We start from the raw sequence: 22,240 nt of genomic DNA, 5'->3' as shown, positions 1-22,240 counted from the left end.
TATATATACAGTGGATGGCATCACAACGTGACTCCTCGGTCTGGAGTTGAGGGGGAATCTCCACTGGAATAAAAAAAACAAGGTCGCCGTACTACAACAGACCACGGAAACACAGCAACAGAGACTGAGACACAGAAGAAGAAGAAAGGGTGTAAAGGCTGGAGAATTGGGATATGAAAATGATCCTCACATTATGAGGATTAATAATCATATATGCTCCTGGCCCTTTTCTCTCCTTTTCTCTCCCGAATCAAATTAATCACCAACGTTCCCCCTAGCCCTGCCTTTCCCTCTGCTCACTCTTCTCTTTACACCCACCTCCTCCTCCTCTTCTCTCCATCTCTCACTCTCTCTCTCATTCTTTTGCTAATTGGGCTATCTGAGGTGCCGACTTCAAAAGGCACCTGCTATCAAACACATACTAAAAAAAAAAAAAAGTGAGAAAAGGACAGTTCAGTATATCTATACCCATATTAGATGAGCAGTGTTTGAATTCTAGCTGTGACACTGTCCTGCACTTCCCAAAAAATGGGTAAACGCATAAAAATACTGTTTGGATTCTGTTCACTCATTAATATATAATTATTATTATTATTATTATTATTATTATTATTATTACTATCATTAAAAGAAAACAAGGAGAAAACCAATACTAAAAAGCAGAAAACAGACACAAGCACTTCAAAGTAAGTAACTGAGAACCAGTAGCTTAAGGGAGAATGTGGGGATAAGCTTTGCTGTCCGAATCCTTATACACTCCACTAACTGCTCTACAGCCACACATACTTGCTCATCTAAACAACCTGGCTTTTTGCAATTGCAAATAGTCATATCAGGTTTTTATATACAGGGCTTTATTATAAGCCCTTACACTTGCAAAGCACAATAATGGCAGGAAATAATAACAGGCTTTTTCCAGACGTCTACAGGAGGAAGATGGCAGTATACTCGTACAGTTTCTCTGCTACAAATATTGCAGTGGAATTTGGCTAGTTTCATCATAATAAATTCTTGTGAATACCGAGCTGTACCATCGTCATCAAGCTGTACAGATGTACAGTGTAACAGCTTGCTATTATCTCAGACTGGGCATCAGTTCAACCACATTCAAAAGCTCAGTTACGTAACAAAAATGCAGCATGTAGTCTTATTAAGAATATATCTTCCCATATTTTCTTCCATAAAGTGGTGCTTAGGTAAAACAAAGCCACCCACCACTTAAAATGTAGCTGAACCGCAGCGAGAAAGCCAGCAGGAAGCCTGCAGCTCCCAAAGGTGGTGTACTTTCTGAAAACTTTGACAGTCTGCATCCTCAAAAAGCCAGACCTCACTCGATTTATTGACTTACTATATAATGTATACTTCTCATTTCCCATGTTGACAGCTTAATGTTGTACTTCAATCCTGGTGAAAAAGATATTGAGCAGCACAGCACTGCTAACGGTGGCCTTGGCTGCAACGGCTGTTCGCAAGGCAAGTTAAGTAGTTTGAGAGGAGAAAGGTGAAAAGTCTTGAGGTAAATAAGCCTCGACTGGAATAAATCCAGTAAGAGGAGCTTTTCTCACATAGTAGTCTGGACATGTTGTGCTCTTGCCTGACCTCAGACCCACTACCGAAAACATGTAGCCAAGTAGGCTCAACGCTGAAGTACAAATTCATCAGGCAAAAAAAGGTCTGTGAGTGTATGTTAAGTCAAAAGCAGCTAAATGAGATCAGATGCATTACTACAAAAAAAAAACCTATGAAACACCACACAATATAGAAAACATTTAGAAAATGCTCTGTGATGGATTTGCTGTAGATGCTAATAGATTCATCACACATACATAAACAAACTAGGGATAACTGATGCTCAGAGTCTGACAGCAGCTTCTGTGGCTTATGGGGATGCCAACTATAAATAGGATTTAAAACAATCTGCTCTTGTTAGGGCAAAACTCATCTTAACATAACAAAAGTAATATCACATTGACTAATACAAACAAAAGGTTTTAATTATCATCTCTGCAGTTTCCGAGACTGTTTCAAGATTTGTTTAGTCAAATTCTGACATGCTCAGCAGCAGGAGGGAGACAGGAGGAGGAAGGATACCTGGCCTGAGCTTAACTACTGAACTTGACCTTATTTTCAATGAGAGATAAGGCAGATCGAGATACATGGATGGATATATACAGACTGAAAATGGAAATAACCACAGATAAAGAGCTAAAGATAAAAAAAAAAAACATGCACACTTGAGTGTGTGTCAAAGTGTGGAATTGTGTCCATGAGAGGCATATGCAGCCAGAAGGCGTGTCTCCCACCATCAACTCTCTGCTCTTCCACCAAGCCTCAGAGGTCAACACCCCTGACCCTGCCCTGAGCGCACTATCCCCACCCCCCCGCACGTCTGTTTTCTGTGTGGGTGTGTGCGTGCGCGCAACCCCTGGCAGCACTGCTGGGCAACTGATGGAGAGGAGGAAGAAAGGTCAGAAAGGGTCAGCGGTGGCTCGGTGTGGTGTCGGTCTGTTTGCTGGGTAACGAGGAATGGGGGGTGCAGGAGGAGGAACAGGAGGATGAGGAAGAGTGAAGTCGAGCTTCCAGAGGTGAGGGATTAAGAGAAGGATAGGGAGGTCAGGAGGAATGTATTACGCCTTGAGCGGTGTGTTTAAGCAAGAGAATGAAGGACAAGGGGTGAAAGGTCAATGTGCATAAGCAGAGCTGGTTGTTTATTGGGTGTGTGTGCATGCACAGACACACAGACATGTATACACAATACGGACACGGTGTGGATTAAATCATAAGTGCGTGCTCACAAAAACATACGATGCTTACAAAAAAGCTCCAAAAAAATCTAAAATTTATTTTAAAGAATGTTTCATTCTGAGCTACCAAACTTCAACAGATCTAAACAGACTGGGCCTGGTCTCTCTCTCTCTCTCTCTCTCTCTCTCACTCTCACACACACACACACACACACACACACACACAGAGTACATCTGCACAGGCAGACATACAGACAGGTGTGGGGCTATGAAAAGGCCACGGTGTCTTTATAGTCAGCTCTCAGAAAAGGTTATTAGACATCAACCGGAACAGGCGGCTGTCTCAGCCAATAAAAAGTGGAGGCGTGGGTGTACGGGCCAAGGGGGTGGAGGGGTCAAATCAAGGAGTGACAGGCGGACGTTAGGACTTGCCATACAGGTGAATGCAGATGGGACAGCTGCCAACACTGACATTTAACTGACATCAACAGCTAGCATCAGCCATGTGTGCATGCGCACTCCTGTTTATGTATATGACATGGGCAAGAGTCGGTGTGTGTATGTGTACCGAGACTGAATCTGAAGGTCAGGTAGAATTATATACACACCCACACACACTGTCTGTCTGTGATTTCCTGGTGTCCTGGTTATGATATGAATATGGAGGAGTTAGAGCAGAAGGCTCAGTGACACTGGGACAAGGTGATAGGAGTGGACAGGTGTGCGTGCTTGAGCGTACGCCTGTGTGTCAGCGCTTTGACAGCAGGTGGCTAGTCAAAGGACATCAGTGACCTTCTCCTTATCCCTCCCTCTACCCTACTCTCTTTGTCCATCTCTCCCTCTGTCCCCAAGTCCCCATGCGTCTCACCCGGTGCTCTGTCTCCGCACAACAAGTCATGGGCACGTCGAGGAGATGAACACATACACAAACACAGGTGTGGGTGGTTTATTCATGAACTTGTGCGAGATGCTGTTTTGACACAGTGTTGCTGAATAATGTAAATGTGCAGTGTGTCCTCCCAGCAGAGGAGAAGGGTGAGAAAGGCTGGAGAGGATGTGTGAAAAAAAAGAACTAAATGGAGGTGTGTGTGTGTGTGTGTGTGTGTGATATTCTTACCTTTAGTGGCTGATGGAGGCAGAGCAGGAGGATTGAAATAGACATGGAATCAGGGAGAGAGGGGAGGGATGTGGGAGAGGTGAGAAACAGGGAAAAAAGACGTTGCTCATTACTGTGAAACAACATGATAACAGCAGTAGTAAAAACACACACGCCACACACTCACTCTTCTGTGAGGAGAAGGTTAAGGTGAGTTTGGCAAAGAGCTCATTGTTTTCGAATTTCTCCTCTTTCGCCTTGGTCCAGAAACTCTTCTCAGAGAGGTCCTCAGGTCCGATCTAAGAGAGAGAAAAACACACAAAAAGACAAAGAGAGAGACATGAAATGAAGAAGAGAGCGAGATGCATTGTATCCGTTAGATAACCATATCATCAAATTGGCTCAATTTTCCAAAAATGGTCATCTGTGCACCTGGCAAACAATGAGATGAGCAGATAAAGAAGTCGGCAGAACAAAAGAAACAGCCGGGCTGTAAAAGGAAGAGGCAGGGGTATGATAGTAGAGGGAGTAGAGAAGGGTAGAGGAAGGAAGGAAGGCACAAAGAGGAAAGAAAGAGGAGGAAACAGGTAGTTATTTTCTTTAATCTTCGCACACTGTCTCTACCACAAAACATCTTGAGCTTCAGAGCTTCACACACAGAAACACAAAAAATACAGAGGGTTCCACTTTCCTTCCCCCCATTCTTTCATTTACTCAGGAGCTCTCTCTGTATCCCTCCCTTCTCTCTTGGTGCTGCTCTCCCTTTCTCTATTCCAGTCACAAGTCACAATTAACTTTGTATGTTTTTCCTCCACTTTCTGAGTGTTCTCATTAAAGGAGAAGAGAAAGAGAGAAAGTGAAACAGAGAGAGCGGGAGAGAAAGCAGTGGTAGTAAATTTACAGATATCAGTCCTTTCATTATGGACAAAGCCTCGGGGATGGGGGCGTAGGATGGAAAAGACAGACAGTAGGGAAAGGAAATATGATATGGGGATGAGCTGAAGGAGCAAGAAAGAAAAGCAAGAGAGCACGCAAAAAAGGACGATGAGACCAAGCCAGGAAAAAAAAAGTTAATTTAAATTACAAAAGAATACTGTCCTTTCTAGCAGCAATTTAATTATCTTTCACTGGCGCAGTTAAAAGAAGAAGGCTTATTAAAAAGCAATTTCTGTGACATCCTCGTCAAACACTCTCACCAGCCAGAGAGAGACAGAGAGAGAGAAAGGAGAGAGAGAGAGAGAGAGAGAGAGAGAGGGAGAGAAAGAGAGAAGCTAAATGCTGATGAAGTCTGCTGAAGCCATTAAACAGTAGCTTTAGGCTAAAGAAAGACAGAGGGCCGTTTTGATGTTTTAACCATCACAGATGAGAGGGTGGAGAAGAACATGAAGCACATAGTCATGAGATACACGTGTGCATGCAAGTCACTTTAGGTCAGAATCTCACTGTTAAAGCTCCATCTCACACTACAGAACGCCCCGAGCTATTTCCAACTGTATCGTAGAACTCAGCATGGTAAATTACATACAAACTTTAAATTGCTCCAGAATTATTTACAATAAAATCCTTCCCCGTTTTTACATGAGGATTACACTAATGTGGATAATGAGGAGCTGAAATACAATGTGTTATATTGGCTGTCAGTACTGGCGCCATTTTTGGCAGATTGCCACAATAACAAGCAAACACAACTCCATCTAATTGTTGGGGGGGGGGCTTGAGCCTATCCCAACTGACATTGGGCGATATCACACCCTGGACAGATTGCCAGACTGTTACAGGGCTGACACATAGAGAAAGACACCATTCACGCTCACGGTCACACCTATGGGCAATTTAGAGTCACCAGTTAACCTGCATGTCTTTGGACTGTGGGAGGAAGCCGGAGTACCCGGAAAAACCCACGCTGACACAGGGAGAACATGCAAACTCGGCACAGAAGGGCTCCCCCACCCCGGGTTCGGCGGCAAGGTGACAATGCTAACTACTGCATCACTGTGCCACCCTAGTTAAATCATATGAATCAAAAATTGTAGACCATGAATGTCAATAATACAGAAGTGTGTGTATCTTTTTGATGGCAATGTTGAATAAAAGTTTAGCTTAGTTCAATGGCTGAACTTTCAATGCCCTTTGTATGGTGCACTGAGTGCTTCATCCTGCATAGGTTTCCCACTCTCATAACAGCCTAATTAAACCTAAAAGTTTGTAAGTGTAAGATAATATCTCATACATGGGAGATAAACCTTTAGGCTTAATTGGATTTTTGGCCAACAATGCCCACAATTTTTAATTTTTTTTTACCTTGCCTCTCAGGGCCTCTGTACAATGAGCTATGCCAGATTTCAAAATTTCACATAATCTCTTTGCATCAACAAATAAAAAACTAACATTTTACAATCAGTCTTTGAAAATGTATAATATATCCATCATGCATCTCAGGTCTGACCTTGCTCCAGTTGGCTCTCTTCAGCTGGACCTCAGGCTTGTACTCCTTCTTAGGCTGGAGTCCATAAGGCAGCGTGGGTGGTGCAGGGGCCCCCCAGCCAAATGGTGGAGGTGGAGGCATGCCTGGACCCGGCGGCGGAGGAGGGACACCGGGAAACCCAGGAGGTGGTGGGGGTGGTGGAGGTCCCATCCCAGGTAAGGGTGGAGGGGGTGGTGGTCCTGACATGCCAGGGAGGGGCGGGGGTGGCGGAGGTCCAGGCATGCCTGGTAAAGGAGGTGGAGGAGGAGGAGGAGGAATACCGGCGTGACCCGGTAAAGGAGGAGGGGGTGGCGGGGCGGGGATGCTTGCGTGGCCTGGAAGGGGTGGAGGTGGAGGGGGCATACCTACATTCTGGCCAGGGAGCGGAGGGGCGGGAGGTGGAGGGGGCAAACCTGGTGTTGGCACAGGGACAGTAACTGTGACAACTTTAGTCTTGGCCTCTTCCAGATCTTTAGAGAGCTTTTCAATCTGCAGGGGAGCAAGGAGACAGTATGTTATCATAAATATTGATTAAACTATAACTGGGTATACCACTGTAAATCTTCACATCACATACAGTCATTTATCATATTGGCTTGACTTCACTGTGTATTGTTGGTTGTTTATTATTTCTGAATTGACATTAATTTTGTATAGCTTTGGCAACTTCCACCATTTCCAATGAACAGCCATGCCAACAGAGTGATTAGATTTAGGGGAGGAAAAAAAGGCAGAACAAAAGAGGGGAAAGAGCGACATAGAAAGGGATTAAAGCCTGGGCAGGATTGAGTTTTGGGAGAGATGGTAAAGAATGGAGGACAAGGCGCAGAGAGAAAAACATAACAGGGGGGAATTAAGTCGACAGAGGAATTCAAAAGAAAAAGTTTTAAGAGGAGGACAAACTTCTAAATTAGATTGGGGTGGGGGTGGGGGGGGTGGGGGGGTGAAATCAATTTTTTATTTCAACAGTGAAATACTAATTTCAGTATTTACATCAGTGAGGCGACAGTTCTTGAGAAAACTGTCCAAGTCGTGAAAGTAAGCCAGCGAATACTGGCCAATGAAAGAGGACTAGGCTTTGAATGGCGACATCCTATATGTGCTTTAAAGTATAGAGAAGATTATTTACTCTATGTGTTCGTAGCTGTGATTAAAGTGTTAACAGTGTGCAAGTGAAAGAGTGTCTACGTACGCAGCATAACTAATTGTTTGTGTCGTTTTCTCGGACTTTGAAAAGAAGACAGTAACAGACATAAAGGGCCTCCGAGGCAAGCTTTCTTAGTGAGGCAGCAGATGAAGAGTTGGGCACAGCATCACACGGAGGGACAGTGAGAGATCTCTACATGTGAAGAAATCTTGGATGGGCAGTGCCTCAAACACAGAGGGAGTGAGCCATCTTGGTATGAGAAGCTTGTCTGATGCCTGGCTGGTGATGCTGTTGATGCGTTGGACAACTGTGTGTGCATATGCGTGTTTGGGCTTTCGCGTGGTGAGACGATGACTCTGTTGGCATCAGCCACTTTGGATGAAGCTCATTTTGGAAGCTGTGTACTTCTCTTACTGACAGACGCGCGCGTACGCAGACACACGCGGAGGAACATCTTCATGTGGCTATGAGCACACATTCACAGAGGCGGACTGTTCTGGGTCACTTGGTGTGTTTGTGAGTTTGGGTGTCACTGTGAGGCAGAGTCCAGCTGGTGTGGCAGCAGGATACTGACAGCTAAACAATCCTCATCTTTGCCTCCCTACTGTATGAGTGCACACACACACACACACACACACACACACACACACACACACACAGAGACACAGACACACATATACAGACACACACGCACATACACAACACCCTGCATGTGTATCTTGGCCTTAAAAATTCTGTTTGTCCCATCTCCATCCTTTCCCTTTCTTCTCCTTTCTTCTCCCTTTAGTCACTCTTTATACTCCCATTTCCCCACTATCCACGTTTTTATTGAGTTTCTTAATCTCTAAAGGATTTGGCTTCTTCTCACGATATCCTTTTAGTTTTTTTTTCTTCCTCTTTTCATGCCATGCTAGCAGTTGGCTAAATCATTTAAGGCCAGAAGGCTTCTGTGTTTGTGTGGGTGTGCATAGATGTTGGACAACTTTTTGGTGCTTAGACTTCTGCAATATTGTATTTTGCTAAGCCTCAAAATATTTTTCCTTCTTGCAGCTTTAGAAACAGAAACTTCTGTTTTTGTGTGTTTGTGTTTCCAGAACATTAAACAAGACTGATTCCGTCACCTGATTCGAACTTTATTGATTCGGTCCTAATGTTCTGGCTCTCTTATATTGACAAAGGTATCAGGCACTGATGGCAATACTGTATGAAGTCTGTTTCAGCTGATCAGCTCGCCACAAAGATTTTTGGAAGTGTCATAATGGATTCAACTCATTTTTATTTCAGTGATTTTAGATGTTTACTTTAAGATTTATTCACATTCATTCCAACACATATTCAGAGACGTTGTCACATTTATCTTACTGACTCAATACTCCACACACACTAAAATTTTAACAACACCGATTTAGATTTTAAAGTTACTTGAATTAAAAAAAGGCATTGAGCCAGGTGGGTGTATGTGTTTGTGTATACCTGCTGTTGCAGAGTGCCTAGCTGTTGTTGTAGTCCCTGGTTCTCCTTTTCTCGCTCCAGCTTAGAAGTGGCCAGCTGTTCCTTCTCTTGGCTCAAGTCCTGCAGCTTCTGCTCATAGTCGCCCTCCAGTTTCTTCAGCTCCACCTGCAACTCGTGGCGTGCTGTCAACTCTGTATCCAGCTAATACAAATGCAAAGGGTCATAGAGAGTTAGTTAGAGTCGGTTTCAGTATCCTAAAATGTGCAAGGCAGACATTTTGTGTCGTGGTGAACTTCAAGAAGCGTTGTCTTGAGCGAAGTAACGAACTGTCCCACTGCTACCAGGGCTGCACAGATACTGCACCACTGTTGTGAAAATGTTCCTGATATGTTTCTGTAATGAATATTCAGCTAATCCTGTGCAGCATTTTCTTACACAGTGCAGCCTCATCCACCTTGCAAACAAACTACTTCTCCTGGACCGGAGGAACGGACTGAGTTGGCAATTATAAGGTACCATGCACACAGTAATATTATACTAATACCATATGAGGAAAAACAACAGCAAACATTTATTTTTAATATCATTTGAAAAATTAAATACAGAATAAAATTAATGTCCTAAATTACCATAGAAATATCTTAAGGGTTTATTGTGCAGGAATTAGGAGGATCTATTCGCAAAAACTTTATTAATATTCATAAAAACAAGACACAACGCGCTTACTCAGGATTAAACCTCTAAAACTGGATGCATGATCCTTAATGTAAATGATAATAAAATCAAAATCAGGACAACACTCCAATTTGCATTTTTTAATATTGCCATATGGATGTTTCAGGCAAGATGCCCTTCTTCAGATTATATTTTGGCAATGTCCAGAATACACACTGTCGAAGGGCGCCCTGCCAGAAACGTCCATGAGGCAATATTAAAATGCAAATTGGAGTTCTGTCCTGATCTTTACTTAACTATATAATATGCAAAACAATGTTTTCATTAGTTTGTAATCACCTAAAACTAAGTTCAAGTTTTTGTTACCTCATAGCCAAAATACATGAGGCACGGTCGTGACGCAGTGATAATGCAGGTGTTATTGCAGTGTTTGGAATGGTTGGCTATATTGTACTGAATTAATGAACTGACTGGATTGTGTAAACTACAGGATGCATTGATTTGAGTGTAAAAGAACCCACAAGTTGCTCTGCTGCTTTGCATTGCCTCTGGTACTATGAGGTATGCGTCATTTTTAAATAGATTGTACATGTTTTGTTTTTTTACGCAGTTCTATGTAGTCTTTTACCTGTTGGAAGGCAGCAGAGCCGTGAACGAAAATGAAAAACTAATACAGCCGCGAAAAAATAGGCAAGTATCGCGCCGTGTGGTCAGTATAGCAGCTTTAGTTGGTTATAATGGACACGCTATGCTGCAGTCATGCTGGGCAGACATGTTGCACCACGTCCGTGACGTATGTACTTCGGCTGTTAGGCCAGAGCAAGTCCTCTTCCATGGAGTTCACCATGCTGTTCTACAGTAGCCGAGAACGGACAACACTGGGTCTAGATAGGGCCATTCATGTATTTGCGTCAGCCATTGTAGTTCTCCTACATGCTAAGCACATGGAAGGAAGGTTTAGATCTGCAACCTCACTGTTAGATACCGCTAAATCCTACACACGAGACATTAAAAATATTCTGAAGCATTTGTTTTATAAAATAAAGGCTGTATAGAATGACCAAAGAATGAATATAGTTTTGCTACAATTCAGAGCTGCTTGTTGAGCTCTTCAAAGGCTAAATCACTTTTTTCAAACAATTTCCTTTAACAAACGATTAAAAAGCAGTAAAATAATCTGAAATACACCACATAAATATCATCCCCGTAGCTACCAAAACACCAGGGTTCTCCAATCAAACATGTGAGTAAAGTGTATCTGCGTGCACAAGCTTTTAGCCTCCCTCTTGAAGCTGCAGCAGTTTCCGTATCTCAAAGACCTGCACAAGCCATTTCCTGCAGTCTAGTGCTTTCAGTTTCATTGTATAATTTACACTGCAAATTAGTGTCAATTATTGAGTTAGGATGCTTCAGTGCACTTGTATGAGCTCACTTCTCACTTCCATTTTAAAGCCTTTATATCCATAAAAAAAAAAAAGAAAGAAACATTTTACCCCCAATTCTAATTTCCTCACTTTCATACATTTTCAAGGATTTTTCTTCTAGGACACTTGACAAACAGGATAAGAGCATTCAAACATATGACTACATGAACACACAGACACACATGGCCGTTTAATTTGCCGACAGCAGATCCGTTACTCTTGCTGTCAGCGTCCTGACAGCCTCATCCCTAATTCTTGCCAAAGAGACTGCCTGCAATTACCCCATCATAGACAACTAGCAATATGGTGTGTGTGTGGTCAACGAAAATGAATCCAAGTGTGTGCATGTAATGTGTGCTTGTGTGGACGTGCGTGCGTTCAATGGATATGATCCCATGTGAGTGTGCGTGTCTTTATGTGTGCCTGAATGAAGGCTAGTTTCAGCTCCCTCTTTGCAATTATCCTGTCACTGGGACAGAAACATCAGGGCAGCAGCACACCACAATCAAGGCATTTACCCCCTTGTGTGAATGTGTGTGTGTTGCGTGTGGTTTTTGCAAGCCTATAAGCGTATTTGTCTGTCGGGCGGCTGTCAGACATGTGTATGCTCATTCACTTAGTCACCCTCTGTCCATCTCTTTTTTTTCATTTGCCATCCCATGTCAGACAAAAACTGGTCGGACAGAATTTCATTACAGTCGCAATGTGTCTGTGTGTGAGAGGGGAAAATGTTAGCTTTTACAATGAATGATTTTCTTTTGTGTCTAAATGATTGTAATAGCTTGTATGCTGCTGGGATGACATGTAAATATGTCCGTGTGTATGCCGTGCTGCTGTGTGTGAGTGTGAATTTATGATTTTCAATGTGAATTCATTATTTGTGCGTATTTCACCTTCTTCCCCAGCTCAGTTGCTTTCGCTTCGCTGGTTTCCACCTTGGTCTGGTCCACCATGTTGTCTGTGGCCAAACAGAGAAGGCAGAAGAAAGGAAAAGAGAAAGAGGAAAAAAAAAAAGGTGGTGGATAAGATAAGGGTTTCAGACAACGCACCTGCACACGTCTGGGTGTGAAAACATCGCACCCTTCAGTCTGGCACATGCTGTGCGCACACATACATTCACAAACAGATGCGTACACACAGAGCAAGCATCCGATCTGTGTCCCTATTTTTTTCCCTTATCACACTACTCAAAGTCAAGATCCGTGAGAAGATTGTGGAGGCATCTCATTACAACAGGATGCCATCTGTTGCATGCTGCTTCTACACATCATTACCTTTTAAGCCTCTAATACACACACCTTTGTCTGACTGTGTGTGTATGTGCGGGAGAGGTGGGAGCACACTAATTTCCCTCCGTGCGAAATACATCTCACACTATTTCATATCAAATTCTTATATTCAAAAATGAAAGCCCATATAACAGTCTGGAAGTAATGCATTATCAGAGGTTCTGCTTGGCGGAGGACAAGGTGAGAAGGACACGGGCTGACCAACGGGGTACTTTTACTGAATAATTGCTGGGCCTACAGGTGGTTCAGTGCCCAGGGGCTTAGCGAGCATGTGCAGTAAAAGAACTAATTAGCATGAAGATGAATGCCACAAAGTCACTGGATCAAAGACAGCTAATCATGATGCCCAGGAGAGGGATCAAACAGATAGATAGCAGAGATAGAAGCGCTGCGAAAAGCTAAAACAGAAAATGAAGAAACTGCATAGACATATAGGGAGACAATTATACAGACTGCGAAGAGATAAAGTTGGAGTCTTCAGCTGCAATGAAAATATAGCTGGTGGAAAAAGGGAGTTAAAACTATGCAGGATTCCTTATATCTAGATAAGCTAGTAAGCAAGGCAGAGCAAAAATGAGAAGTCTATTTTGTGAAAGAGAAGATTTTGCCGGATGAAAGAACTTATAATATGCCAACCCACATACAATTTCAGATTGTGCATTTGTGTATGAGTTTACATGGTTATTGGATGTGTAATGGAAGGGGGGGGGGGGGGGGGTTACTTCTGTCATGGTGGCTAGGCTAAATGGGACAAACTTCGAATAGAGCACTAAGGGAGCCAGAATGTAGGGGGAAAAAACTGTGCTGAATTTCAGAGTTCAAAGAAAAACACTAAATAATGCATGCAGGGCAGAATTGGGCTGCTTTCCACCGATAATAACTCTGGCAGCCTTAAAGGAGGCCAGCCAGCCTGTGTGTGTCAGGACGCATTTAGAAGCAGTGCAATTAGAGCCTCCTGCGGTGAGCAACGGAGACCTGCCATAAAGGAGTATTGAACTCTTGAGACATGGCCTGCACCTCCATTATGCTCTGGTTTAGTTTACTACAGTCAGCAGGTGTTTCCTAGTCAACATTTAGTGCTGTCACTCAAGTCCACAATTCCACATGTGCGTACACAAGAATGCACCACTTTTCATCAAAATTCAGCATTTCATGTTTGCATACAAAGGAGGGTGACATGAAATGACACAGAACAATGGCAATCAGAATACTTTCATGATCCCGCTCAAAAGTCTGTGTTAATCATGTGGCTGGTTTGGACTCGGTGTTTTGCTCACAGGCACTTAGACAATAGGTTCACAAATGTTCAAATCTGTTTTAAAAGTATAGTCAGGTGCCCAAGTGTATGTCAAACCAGTTTTTGCTTGCTGTATTTATTCGTCTTTTTCATACTGGCCATTAAAAGATCCTTTCCTAATGTGTGATGAAGACAAAAATCTACAGTCCTAATTCTCTGCAAAAATGTATTCCAAAGTTTTATCGCAAGCTAATATGTGGCTTCAGCAGTCTGAGTTAATCAAATCAAGTAGTGTCCTCCAAAGTCTTTTTGTGTTTTCCCGGACACTATTTTCTTGCTGAGCTGCAGCGGAGGCATCGTAACACAAAGAGGGAAAGATGTGCTGAAAAGAGTAACTTCGAAAGGTACTCAACTTGATTTGATTAACTCAAACTGCTGAAGCCACATTTTAGCTTCGGATAAACTTCAGAATGTATTCTTGCACAGATCGAGGACTGTGGATTTAGTTCCCCATCACTCCCACTGGCAGCACTTTAGGAAAAGGATCTTTTAATGGTCGGTATGAAAAAGAGGAAAAATTCACAGCAAGCAAAACCAGTTTCAATGACTAAATTTACATGCACAAAAAAATCTTTTTTTGTGCTGTTATTCCAAAAAGACAATTTACCCACTAAGCTGTTTACATGGCTAATGAAAATGAATGTTCCACTAATGTTCCTATTTATATGCAGCCGTGCACACTCCAATTAACGTGCCCTAACTTGTTGTTTATCACGTCAAAATATGAAAAAGTAAAATGGCTGGAGTTGTTTGTGCCATTTTGCAATCTTTGCTTTTTCAACTGTGGGAACTCAGCCTCCTTCTTTTATTCCTTCAACCACCTTCTTGAAAAAGTGGTGATATCTACACATATCCAAAAACCTGTTGATATTCGAGTTTCTTATAAACAAAAGTAGGTGTGTTTCTCCTTTTGGCCTGAAATATGGGCTTCTCTTTTGGGCATGCACCCCAGTTGAGACAGATATTCCTAATGCACTGTATACATGTCAAAGAATGCTCCTAAAATTTGAATGTTACCGGCATATCCCACATGTCTTAATTGGAAAATGCTGCATTAGGAAGAAGACTACTCGGACTACCCAAATGGAATGTGCTGATGTGGTTTAACGGAAGCTACTGGATACAAAAAAAATTCCCAAGGGGTTGAATAAAGTATCTATCTATCTATCTATCTATCTATCTCACTGTTCTCCACATCAAATTCAGAATTTTGTCATATTCTGAATAACAGAATTATATTAGTGTGCATGTAAATGAAGTCGATATTCATATGGGCATCTGACTTCTGCATTAAGACAGACCTGAAAATTGTGAACTTATCCTTTAAAGCAGTAGTGGCTTGCAGAATGGGCTCTGCTGACTTTAGGTATTTAATACGTTCCCCACTAGTGCCTGAGAGTAACCATCGAACCAATCTATCATTGCGTGTCAGGGATCAAACATTGGAGGAGGACAAAGAAATCTCACCTACAGTACTGTAGAATCAGAGTCTGGGATTGCTTAGTTTGAGATAAAGCTTTTATCCTCTTGATAAAGTTCTCTTTATACCACTGACCTATGACTGTAAAACCTGTGGCACAATTCAGCCCACACTGCCACACATTCCCTCTCTGGCTCCACCCTGTGGCACTTCTTGGCAAGTACACATTTGTCAACCACGTAAACACACAATGTAATATGCGTTATGACCAAATTAAGGTTAAATTTCATAGGGCAGATGTAATGACATTGCCAGCAGTGATTGGAGTGGGGCAGGCCAAAAGTGAAATATGGTTTTAAGTTCAACCCGCACAGCACTGCACCACAATGTTTGACTTTCCTGGTCTGTGTGAATTTTGTGTCGATTTGGTAATTGCCTGTAAAAGTGCATGGATATAAATCGAAATTTTAAGGGTGTCGGTTGATGTGCAGGAGGTCCCATGTACACTTGGACAGAGGGCGTTCTGGTCTGAAAACTCACCTATCAAGCTTTCAACGTTGAGGCTGAGGTTACGGCATTTGAAGTCAGGGTCCGCTCCATTTCTGTGAAGCACGATCTGAGCGATACACTCGTCTATCAACTTGTAGTACTGAGGCCTGCAGGAAGGAGGAGTGACAGATTTACAGAGAGATGGATTAGGAGACAGAGGGAAAAAGAAGTGGGGAGAAATGGGAGGAAGATAAGATGAGAAGGATGGAAAGAGGGTAACAATGGAGAGGGAGAGTCAATATGTGGTGCTGGAGGGGAAACAGAAAATGCGTCACTCTATAACACACTTTGCATGTTGTATCCACAGCGTCCATTGTTATAACAAATGTATGTGTTGTGCAGTAAGTGCAGTCTGCATTAATAAAAAATCTGGCACATACGTGAGCAGAGGACCGCACTGACAAAAAGCAAGCAGGTTCATTTGTTCAGACAAATGTGTGAACACACATGCTTTGTCACTTTGTCTTTGTCTGCGACTGAGATTGGCTGTCTGTGTGAGCATGACAGTTTGAGTTTCTTGTCACAAAGATTGATTGTGTGCAACTGTGTTCCTGAGAGTGTGTTGGTGTATGTCCAGCGCCCCGTGTCTGATCAAGCCAGCTTCACACAGACACTCAATTTTGGAGGTGTCTTATTCCCTGACCCCATTAGATGCTGCCAGAGTCACAAACTCAATACTTTATTTATTCTGTCTCCCTCCCTCCCTTGTCTCTCTTAGTCACTCTGCCTTTGTCTAACACTTATTCCACTCCTTCACTATACTTCAAGGTTTGTTTTTTTTTCCCTAATGCTCAGATTTATCCGTGGAGCGAGAGAGACATCTAGTGACATTCTGGAAAATGGAGACAAAGTGGAAATAGATTTGTATTTGGCTACATTTTAAATCTGGCATTCTTTATGAGCCTGAACATATTAAATTTAGACATCAGGTATATTAGGGAAACGGTGGTTGGAAGGCCTAAAGCTATAAACATTTTGATTAATCCTTAAATTCATGTGTCATTGGATTTGTTAAACTACATCTATTAAGCCTGTACAGTCTGTGTACATGCACAGTAGGTGCATGTCTATAATGTATGACCATTCACAGACTGCATTTCTGTATTCTGATAAATTACCAGGCCTCCACCTCCACTTGAGACTGAAACACAGTGACACCAAAAATGAAATTAGACCAAAGCGGCAGGTACTCTTTCGTTCATTCCCACACAAATGCCAACCCTTCCATTCCCTGTACTTCCCTCCCTCATTCTCTCAACATCTATCTAGCAATTTACCTCCACTCTCAATTTCATCTCCATTATTGTTTCGCCCTCCACCTCCCTTCTCTCTTCATCTCTGTAATTATCAAGCTGTATTTTCTGCCACTCTTCAGTTCTCCCTCCCACCCTCACTTCCTGTCTCTCTGAGGAGTCCATTACAGACCACCTCTATTGTGTTTCACTGGATCACCTGGATGGAGAAAGCAGGTTAGGAAGGAGAAGGGAGGTAAAAGAGACCTCAGCTGGGACTATTTGTTTGAGCCAACCTACCTTTTCCATTCTCACAATTTATTCCCCAAACGGTGTTAAAAATAAACTATAATATCATGCCTGTCCGATACCTTTAAGGCACCAACAGAGACACAACTGACTCAACTCAAATGTGTGCACACCTCCATGTGTTGTTGTGTGTTTGGCCAGTAATTTTAGGTAAAGCAAAGCATTCTTCCTTTCTTGTTGCTAAGTGTGGAAGTGGACATGCATGTGTAGATGTGCACATACTGTGGCGTACAACTCTTGACTTGTCCTCAACATTATTCTACCCCCGTCTTGTCATTCAATTATTCACTCCTCCTTTCTCCTCTGTTTCCCTAGCTAAACCCCCAAGGGCTTTGGGAGACACAGGGAGAGACATTAGCATATTTCTGGTGATAAGAGGTGATGGCGTTCATTTCTATTAAAATGGAATTGGACTTCTTTGCATGTATTAATTTCTCAGCCTTTGAACGGTGCTCTAGAAAACAAACAGCAAATGGAGGACAGGGCTGTGAGGAGGGAGAGGAGAATGAAGAGAGGGAATTGAAGAAAAGGGAGAACTATTCCTTCTTAAGTTTTCCTTTTGTCTACGTTATTTGGGCTTTTCTTGCACTGGTACTGTAAAATAAACTCCCAGAGACAGTTACATAAGTACTCTCCTGTACATATATAATATGGCTGTATGATGCTGCAATAAGGAGTCCAAATTCTGCCTCCTAATTCTAATTCTAGAGCGCACTTCTGCATATTTGCCTTGTGCTGCATGCAGCTATTATCTGCTCATCAATCATTCAGAGCATTTTAACAATTAGCCTTCTTCTAGTTTTTCTTACCCATAAAAGACAATTTATGTGTCACAATAATAGAACAGCAGTGATATGTAAATCTCAGGTGATACAGTATCTAGCTACTTGTCACAAAACAATACCCTATCAACATATCAGCTCTAATATGTGAATGTGTGAGCAGGCGTATGAGTGAGAGAGTATCAGCATGTATGAGTGTGTCAATATTCATGTGTTACCTAGCCAAATAGTCATTACGGATCAGCAGCAGGTGCTGCATCAGGGACAGGAAGTGGGTTTCGGCCTTGGAGTCCTTCACAGTGTTCACTATGATCTCAAACACTTCCCTCACATCGGTGAAGCAAAAGCAGTTAAGGTTTAATTAATACAACAAAGAAGTAGATATTAAAAACTCAATACACAGTTGTCATTAGTGCACTCAGTGTTCATACAGTGTTGCAGTGAGGAATGCAGACTGTGTTTACACTGCATTGGTTACTCCTGGGAGACACCTGGTGCTGAAAATTATAACTGCATGTCAAAAGCTGAATTAACAGCAGTTAGTTAGATTCCTTTTTAAGCTGTTCTTAAAAGTACACTATTACAGTAAGGGGGGCTTTCTTCTTGTGGAAATCTTGTCCATCCTAGATGTTTCCATTTTTTCCTGTAAATATGTATTTTTATCAAGCAGGACAAGATATTATAGACATTCAGATTTTACAGGGATAAATCATATCTGCATAGAATAAAGTTGTTAAAGATCCAGTTATCCCACCATGAAAGTGGCCAGATAATGTGTTCACAATATATCATAGTTGTAGAAGCATGATACTAACTTTAACTACTGCTTTTAACTAACTGTTACTTTTTCTTTTCTTTTTTATTCATTATGATTATTTAATTGTATATTTTTATTATCTTTTTTTCTCTATCATAAATGATTGTCGATTGATTGTCTTATATGTTCAGCACTTTGTGTTGCATTTAATGCATGAATTGTGCAATATAAATAAAGTTATTATTATTACTATTATTATTAACTGATATTCTCGCAGTCCCCCACCCATGTGTGATTTTGTTGTTGTTTTTTAACCCAGTCTTCTCAAATAATGCTGTCAACTGAAAGTTTTGGATGGCAGTTCTAATAACAATCTCCTGTCATATATGTGTTTGTTTAATATAAAGGAAGCAAAAAATAAAATAATTATAAGAAATGCAGTAGAATGAACCATCAAGTCCACATATAACAGAAGAAACTGACACTTAACTATGTAGTTTTGTTGTTGTGAAGCTAATTGGCCTGACTCATCTCTGATAACAAAAATAGATACTTAGGAGCCAAAGTCCACCAGTGGCTGGATGTTTGATGTTTTGCTGTTCTTTACTGCAGTGCAGATGGGCAGCAGATGTCTGTGACATGCTAATTGGCAAAGACGGATTTTGAATGTTAAAAAAAAAGTTCACACAGGGTTACAATGTCCCTGGAGCCTAAAAGATTATGCTTATCAGTATGAAAATATTCATTTTGCATCCTTTTTAGAAGAAAGTGAGTGGTCAGGCTGATAACTGGGAAGAAAGGGAGCGATCTGATTTTATGTCAATTCATTCATTAATTTTTATAATGAAGGGAATAAATGCATATAATTCTACATCCTATCTGTGTGAATCGTAGTCATTCTTTTATTATAAAGAAACATTATGAAGGTTATTCCTTTCACTCAGTAAAGTGGCAAAGTAACAAAACCATGAGTGTGCAAAGTTATGTTGTAACCAGGTAGATAGATTTTCAAGGTCAAAAAGCAGACCCCGACAATTTCTACAGAGGGGCAATTTTGCTCAGTGAAAGGATATTCCATCTCAATGCGGATGTCATCAAGACGTGCTTTGAGGTCCTCAGAGTCATCTTCAGCCTGCTCATCAAACACCGTGAGTTGCACCCTCAGCTCTTCGTTTTCTATCATCCGCACCTCCTGCCGGGAGAGTGATGGGATGTAGGCGGAGGGATGAAAAGGCAAGGGGGAAAATGACAAGAAGAGTGTGACAAACATTGAGTTTGGACAGTTGAGAAAAAAGTTTTCACAGCATATGAGCGTGTCTCAGCCAGTCAGCAAGACAGAGGCATCAAGAGTGAGAGAGACATGAAGAGTAAGGATTTGCAAATGTGTGTTGTTAGAGTCGCTTTGAGAGAAGATCAAAAGAGAGTGTTTTCTGTACCGTCAGCAGGTCTCTGAGTCCCAGTCTTAGCAGTTCAGAGCGAATATGGATCCTAAAGTCCAACTCTTCTCCCCGGCTGATCAAGGCGTTGATTAGCTGCATACAGCCACCCTGCCAAAAGAAACACACATCAGCTTTACGATTTAGACTAACTGGATACATAATAACGGTAATACAAAACACAATATCTGTAAGCCAATGCAGATTGCAACTATCGAATGCGACTGGGTTAATGTAATTTGTTAACAAAAACAAACATGGGGACTCATAATTGTTAGCGTGTGTGAGCATGTGCACCTTAAGAGCGATGTTGTGGTTTTTCATGCCAGCAAGCAGAGGCTGGAACCTCTCGATGTCCCGCCTCTCTGCCTCCTCTGTAATGGCCTCCAAAACACGCTCATGACTGCAAAAAAAACAGACAGTTATACACATCATATATAATGTTGCTACATGTTGTTAAAAACACATAAATACAAAAAATATACTGAATTAAAAAGCAAATTCTGTCGCTTTATTTGACAGCTGCAGGTGAAAGAAGGAAAAAAAAAAGATACACAGTTGTTCATTTACTGATGTCAATGGTAGGTTTCTAGTAGCTGCCAATAGAGCTGTTCAGAATATAACTTCGTGTAACACTGCAGACTTTAACTGTGGGGACAAATTGGTTGCCCAAGGCCATAATTGCTGTGTGTTCAACTGGTGTCAGCGTTTTACTAATGCTTACAGGTTCTCAGGATGTTCCAAAATTGAAATGGCAGAGAGCAGCTTGACAGCATCCACCATCATATGAGGCACCCTGGGGTTGATGGCTCTGACCAGCAGAGGAATTCCCTCATCTGACTCCAGCATGGATTTAAGACCGTACTAAAGGGGAGAGAAAGGAAATAGGAAGAGAGAAAGCAAAATGAGGTAAAGTCCATTAAGGTTTATTTTCTGCAGCAAGAAGCTCAGGCTCTCATGGTCTCAAATTATAGTGGTAATGTCGGAAGAATCAAAATCAATTTGTCTCTTGCAGGCACCACACCCATTATGCTAAATTACTGATGTGTAATGATTAACACAGATTCTGAAAAGATTTCTTCTAATTACCTAAAGTTTCACCCATCACTACAAAGAAAACTTAAAGCACTCTTAAAGGTTACAGATGACTGCATTTATTGTAATGAACTGACCAAAGTTGCTTACATTGAATTCATAACCCCCTCTAGTGGAAGAATAGCTACACTACAACAAGGACATAAAATGGGATGAATATTATTTTATTACTGGATCTATTGCTTACAACTACTTGCGACAATTATGTGTACCCATACCAAAGAAATTACATTTTGATGCACATAAAAAAAACAGTCAATGTTTCTTACCTTGTTGTTCATAAAGGCTTTTAGACAGCGAATGATCTCGTGTTGACATTTCACTCCCATCATTCTAATTGGGGAATGAGAGAGAAGAAACAAACAGAAGGACATTACAAACACATTACTAAAGAGTACAACTGCCTATTATGTGGTTTAAACTACTTACGGGTACTCGTCTTTGTCTTCCTGCAGTCTTCTCAGCAGATTCAGCAACAGGGCCAGACCCTCATCTCCAAAGTTCTGCACCCAACTGGAAGTGACACACCGTGATTAGTCCACTATGCTTTTTTACATTTTATCACTTTGTCGTTCTCTAAAAATATATTTTGTTTACAACATTATTTTCCCATTTCCGTTTGAAGATTTTATTTTGTTTTCTTGGTATGCCTTTCAACTTGATTAAGAGACAATGGCCGCATGGACAAGATAGCCATGTTTTATAGCATGACCTACTTGTAGTTCTGGGGTTGAAATAAATTTTGCAATATTAGAAAAATCTGGGTTTTTTTGGTATGTGACTTTTTTTTTTGTTGCCTTAAATAAGACATAAGGAATATTCACTCTTATTGGAAAACAGACTACCACCAGATGACTAAACATAAGTTATTTAAGTTTTCAGGTGCTATAACGTTTGAAACAAAGGAGTAACTGCCAGATGTTTTCAGTCATAATAGTCCAGAAATCTGAAGGTCAAACTCTGTAATGTAAACCGTGAAAACATTACTGATTGAGCCTGTTATCGACAAAGTTGTCAAATGCAATCAGCACTCGAGTATGAACTGTATTTCAAAGTCATATAATACAGTAGG

At 41.5% G+C, this 22,240-nt stretch overlaps 1 protein-coding gene across 1 annotated transcript in view; it reads right to left on the bottom strand.

The window, feature by feature from the left end:
- Nucleotides 1-2,478: 2,478 nt before the first annotated feature.
- LOC125895028 (protein diaphanous homolog 1) overlaps nt 2,479-22,240 on the bottom strand; it is a 55,283-nt gene continuing 35,521 nt past the window's right edge. The window contains exons 6-19 of the mRNA XM_049586798.1: nt 21,598-21,681; nt 21,438-21,501; nt 20,798-20,937; nt 20,371-20,476; nt 20,074-20,184; nt 19,711-19,829; nt 18,099-18,215; nt 15,549-15,664; nt 11,896-11,960; nt 8,925-9,104; nt 6,287-6,793; nt 4,028-4,139; nt 3,862-3,870; nt 2,479-2,576 (exon numbers count right to left, since the gene is read on the bottom strand). Of these exons, the coding sequence (XP_049442755.1) occupies nt 2,479-2,576; nt 3,862-3,870; nt 4,028-4,139; nt 6,287-6,793; nt 8,925-9,104; nt 11,896-11,960; nt 15,549-15,664; nt 18,099-18,215; nt 19,711-19,829; nt 20,074-20,184; nt 20,371-20,476; nt 20,798-20,937; nt 21,438-21,501; nt 21,598-21,681 (1,828 nt within the window). The remainder of the gene's footprint in view (nt 2,577-3,861; nt 3,871-4,027; nt 4,140-6,286; nt 6,794-8,924; nt 9,105-11,895; nt 11,961-15,548; nt 15,665-18,098; nt 18,216-19,710; nt 19,830-20,073; nt 20,185-20,370; nt 20,477-20,797; nt 20,938-21,437; nt 21,502-21,597; nt 21,682-22,240) is intronic.

This window comes from Epinephelus fuscoguttatus, linkage group LG9 (genome assembly GCF_011397635.1).
Source record: "Epinephelus fuscoguttatus linkage group LG9, E.fuscoguttatus.final_Chr_v1".
Lineage (NCBI taxonomy): Eukaryota > Metazoa > Chordata > Actinopteri > Perciformes > Serranidae > Epinephelus > Epinephelus fuscoguttatus.
The sequence above is the reverse complement of the archived record's forward strand: the minus strand, read 5'-3'. Positions and strand labels throughout refer to the sequence as shown.